At 37.4% G+C, this 5,115-nt stretch overlaps 1 protein-coding gene across 1 annotated transcript; it reads right to left on the bottom strand.

The window, feature by feature from the left end:
* Positions 1–1,732: 1,732 nt before the first annotated feature.
* On the bottom strand, positions 1,733–2,682 carry LOC144893066 (mitochondrial protein C2orf69 homolog). The gene has a single exon (XM_078782690.1). It carries the CDS (start codon positions 2,668–2,670, stop codon positions 1,831–1,833), a length of 840 nt encoding a protein of 279 aa, XP_078638816.1. The 5' UTR covers positions 2,671–2,682; the 3' UTR covers positions 1,733–1,830.
* Positions 2,683–5,115: the final 2,433 nt, after the last annotated feature.

Raw genomic sequence — 5,115 nt, forward strand, 5'->3', positions numbered from 1 at the left:
CGTCATACCCCCGGGACCACGTCGGTCAGTAACAGACTAGGGGCTTAATCCCCCCTCAAAGGGGAACCATAGGCTGACGTTGGGTGCCGTAACAATACTATCTTTAATTTCAGTTTATCAAAGTATCCTCTGCAATGCAATACATTTTACATTTCCTTTACATCGATACAATATTCTCCATTTTTTCAAAACCTGCTTTCTATAAATCATGACAGTTAAACAAAATCTCAAAGTACAATGCAGTCATCATTTTCACTTAGCAACCGCTGCTTATGACATATCCATACTTTTACCATTTAGCATGGTTGGTTGAAATATTCAGCCTACAGTGTGTGAACCAGAAGTATGGACATACCCCAAATTCTTAAAATTAATTCGACCAGCCTTCATTTAAATATCACACACCTAAGGGGGCTACCAGCTACCAGCTTTGATGCAATACTTACTGCAGTGAGTTCTTCCACCCAACTTCCACAAAAAATTGGTACAAAGTGAGTGTCACAGATTGGCTCATGTCTATTACCAAAAGGCAGACCAACACCACATGGGATTATTACAACATTTATTCAAGATACCAATATTTTTGGGAACAATGAATTATTCAATGTCAACATTCAGGAAAAATAAATTGTGCACACTTTCCATGAATTGGTCATTGGAAGGTTAATGTCGAAAGGGGAGGTCCAAATGTAAGTGTAATGAACACTGTGACCATCAAAACACTTGGTAACTTGAATAATTATGTAATTATGCTCATAAGTACATTCGGCTGAGGCCGAGCGAGGCGAAGTCAAGGATGTTTATTCCTTACTAGGAGATACATGAAACACCCTGCAACCCATGCTTGCAGAAAACAGACTTTTTGGAAACGCCAGCCACATTTTCCATCCAATCATCATGTAACTGTTTAAAAAATATCCATGGGAAGGCGCTCCTATGTTGAAAGTTTTGTATCAATCGCTCATGCGGCTAAACATTTTTAATGCGAATAAAGGTGAAAAAGTGAGGGCCTCGGCTGATGTTCCACAAAATGGTTAAGGATGATTGTGGACGCCCATTAATATCTTCATTTTTGTTGACGGTCGTGGGGGGAATGTTTAGTGTTGCTACAGTCTGGCCGTGAAAGAATAACCAACAAACACTTGAAATTATTTACAAGATTTATCATATAATCATGTAACGGTTGGCATGGTTGGTTGAATGGTTGCAGGATCTTTAATGTTAAAAAAAGCATAAATAGGCATTCATTCACAATATTTGCATCTGATAACTAGGTACAGATTTATGTGAATAACTGGTCCTCCATTGAATGAACACAATGCACTTTGGATTGTAGTACATAGACTATTGTAAAGCAGCAAGGCTACTGGCTAATGACAAACAAAACAAATTTAAATGTGCGATGTCAACAAATAACAATAGAGATAAACTTCAGCAATAAGACTTGTTTCAATTTTTTTCAACATCGTCCAAGTTGAAACCCTTGCAACTTGCTCATGAAATGTGTGGGTCATGCATGACCCATTGCTTGTATGTTAAAGTAGGTCTTGCCAATTGTAGCATATGCTGCAATTATGATGCATCTTTCAAGATCCTATGTAAAACATTGCTTCAAAAAGGGGACCCAAAAAAAAACAACAACAACCACGGTCCCCGAAAAAGGCCAACCCCCGCTTTGCGGGGATAAATGGCCTCTAAAGGTGTTTTTTTTTTTTTTTAAGAAGATCCTATGTACGGCCTCTTTCACTGCCACGACTATGTCAGCAGATGACCATATCTTGGAAGAAAAAGAAATACTACTCCAAAGTCCAATGTGTGTTCCTCAACACCTCAGAATTCCTCCAGTATGCGAAAGTGTTTTTCCAACGAAGGCTCCTCATCCTCAAAATGCACTTTCTCCTGCACCAAGCCACCAAGCAAATGTAAGGTCCGAACAAACCGCCGTTGCTCTCTTCCAATCCAAGCACGCCGAGGGTCCTGGACCTGGTAGGGTGAGACATGCACGTGGACGGTTGCACCGCAAGCCCCCAATTCTCTTAAGGGCTCCTCTGCTGTCACCCAGGTGTCCGAGCCACCAGGATGTCCCCCATCGAGCCAAAATAAATCTGTAATGCAGTGCATGAGAGCTGCTAATTCCGGTTGTTGCTGTGCAGTGCTGAGCTCATACACTAGCTGGTTGAGGACAACAGACCCTTTGCTGAAACCTACTAGTGTGAGCTGTGTGGGAAGCTGGAACAAGCAGTCTTGAATCCTGCATGAACCTTTAGCACCATCGGTTTGTAGCTTTTCTGGACAAGCACTTTCACGGAGATTATCATTAGCTTTAGTGGCCGCTGCGTCACATGCACTTTTACCAGTAGAGAAACCTCCATTGTGTTCTTGTACAAAATCTGAAAATTCTGCACTTCCTTTGATAATTCGTGAGGCTTGCCGTCCACCATGCAACAACAGAGCAAGCAGGTGTTCAAAGGCGTGACCGTTGGAGCTATGCTTGGGTGCACCGAACAGGTTGCTCGTCACAAAGTTGTCGTAGCAGCTGAACTTTTGCAAGTGCATTCGTGAAGCCGGTATAAGCCACACAAAGCTATCAGGAAAACGGCGAGAGAGCAGCTCGGTCGTGTCCTCGAGGCTCCAACGTTGGCAGTGAAAATTATCACGATGGGCAGCCATCTTTGCCCGATAGTTCTGCATGCCAGGGAACAGACAGCTATGTGTAAGGGGACTTGTAAACAACAGAACATTATTCAAAATTTAGAAGATAGCTGTAGTATCTTACTATAATTCACCAAATGTCTGTCTGTTCATCCATTCCCAGGTACCGCAAAAACGGCTGAACCGATCGCAACGAAATTTTGGGTGGGTAATCCTGGGACCCCCTGGAGTCAAATGGGCCATAATGTTATTCCAATTTTTTTTCTCCAAATTTCCAGTTTTTCCAATTTTCCTGTTTTTCCAAACACGATGGAATAATATTTACCGATATGAACAGTGATGTGGCTTTTATTGAAATTCTACAAATACTGTTTAGATTTTCATGATTTGCATGTGATATGATTTAACGGATGTTTATATAAATCGTTTATAATAAAAAAAGCCTTCAATTTCTGATATTTTGCCTTTTCATTTGGGCCTCCCAATTGAAGCCCCGCCCGTAGAGCGGGTACCGTTGCTAGTCATTACAATTTACTAATTCTGTATTTTTTCTATGAAGATGAGAGACAAAAGGAACATCCAAATTATTTAAATCTAAAGAGAAAATAGTTCAGTCGTACAAAGACATCAAAAACTAAAACAACACTCGTTGGAGAGCATACCTGTGCCAGGCTGAACAGTACATTTTGTATCTCACTGATAGGCCGGATCTGGATCCGAACTTGAACCAAAATTGAATCAATTTGTTATTCTCACTTACTCAATTCATCCAAGTTTTGTAATAACTCATCCATAACTTTTTGAAATATAACGCTTCACATCCTGGTGTTGGCTTAGCGGTTAGGGTGCTGGCTTGGGATCGTAGGATCCTTAGTTCGAATCCTGGAATCCTTAATTTTCATTATTAATCATTTATTTATTTTCTTTCTCATTTGGCCAATATCTCAGGCACCTTTTGAGCTCGGAAGCAAATATTTGTACATGAGTGACCAAGTGATGTGGTTATCAAGGATATTTTTGATTAATTGATGAATCAATTAATCAATTAATCGATTAATTATTTAATTATTCGATTAATTACTAAAAAAAAAAAAAAAAAAATCAGTCACAGATTCTGATGAAATGGTGGTGGTTTATGTGTTCTGTGCCTGAATTGATTAATAATTTAATTTTTTAATGATTATCATTATTATTTTTTCATTATATTAATCATTTATTTATTTTCTTTCTCATTTGGCCAATATCTCAGGCACCTTTTGAGCTGGGAAGCTAATATTTGGACATGACAGTGACCAAGTGATGTGGCTATCAAGGATATTTTTGATTTATTGATTAATCATTTAATCGATTAATTATTTTTTAATTAATCGATTAATTATATTTATTGATGAATCAATTAATTATTTAATTTTCTATTGATGACTTATTTAATTACATTTCTAAAAGATACATCTTCGGATGAAGCACTAGTGGTTTAGTTATGCTATTAGCCAATTGATTAAGAAAATATTTTGTGATAATCTTTTATTGATTTTAATTATACAATTAATCAATCAATTCGTGTACACCTCTCCCTCCCAATGCAGCCTCTATGAGCTGCACTGCGGTATTTCCGGGCGCCGGAGGCGCCCCAGCAATGCCGCGCTGCAGGATATTTAATTATTTGGCATGTGGGCGGTGTACTTTGAATGTATCTGTCCTTGTTTGTTTGTTTTCTTGGTTGTTTGTCCAGGCGATATCTCAGCCATCCTTTGAGCTAGGAAGCTGAAATTTCGGCACAATAGTGAGCAAGTACTTTGTCGAAAACGGTATTTTTTTTTGATGAATCAATCAATTGATGAGTTATTTAATTATTAGCGATTAATGAAGTATTTATACATTTCCTTTCTCTTCTGCCCATTATCTCGGGCACCTTTTGACCGATGAAGCTGATATTTGGACGCACCAATGACCACGTGATTTCGCTGCAAAGGCAATTTTTGATTTATTGATTAATCAATTAATCGATTAATTATTTAATTATTTGATGAATGACTAAAACTTTTTTTTTTTTTAAGTTACAGATTCTGATGAAATGGTGGTGGTTTATGTGTTATATTAGCGAATTGATTAATTATTTCATTTTTTATGATTATTATTTATTTATTTTCAATATTAATTATTTATTTATTTTCTTTCTCATCTGGGCAATATCACAGGCACCTTTTGAGCTAGGAAGCTAATATTTGGACATGACAGCGACCAAGTCATGTGGCTGCAAAGGATATTTTTGATTTATTGATTCATCACTTAATCTATTCATTATTTATTGATTAATCAATTAATTGTTTAATTTTTTTAATTAATGCCTTATTTTAATAAATTTCTGAAAGATACATCTTCGGATGAAGCACAAGTGGTTTAGTTATGCTCTTAGCCAATTGATTCAGAAAATATTTTATGATAATCTTTTTTTGATTTTAA

This window comes from Myxine glutinosa, chromosome 7, assembly GCF_964187855.1.
Source record: "Myxine glutinosa chromosome 7, kmMyxGlut1.1, whole genome shotgun sequence".
Lineage (NCBI taxonomy): Eukaryota > Metazoa > Chordata > Myxini > Myxiniformes > Myxinidae > Myxine > Myxine glutinosa.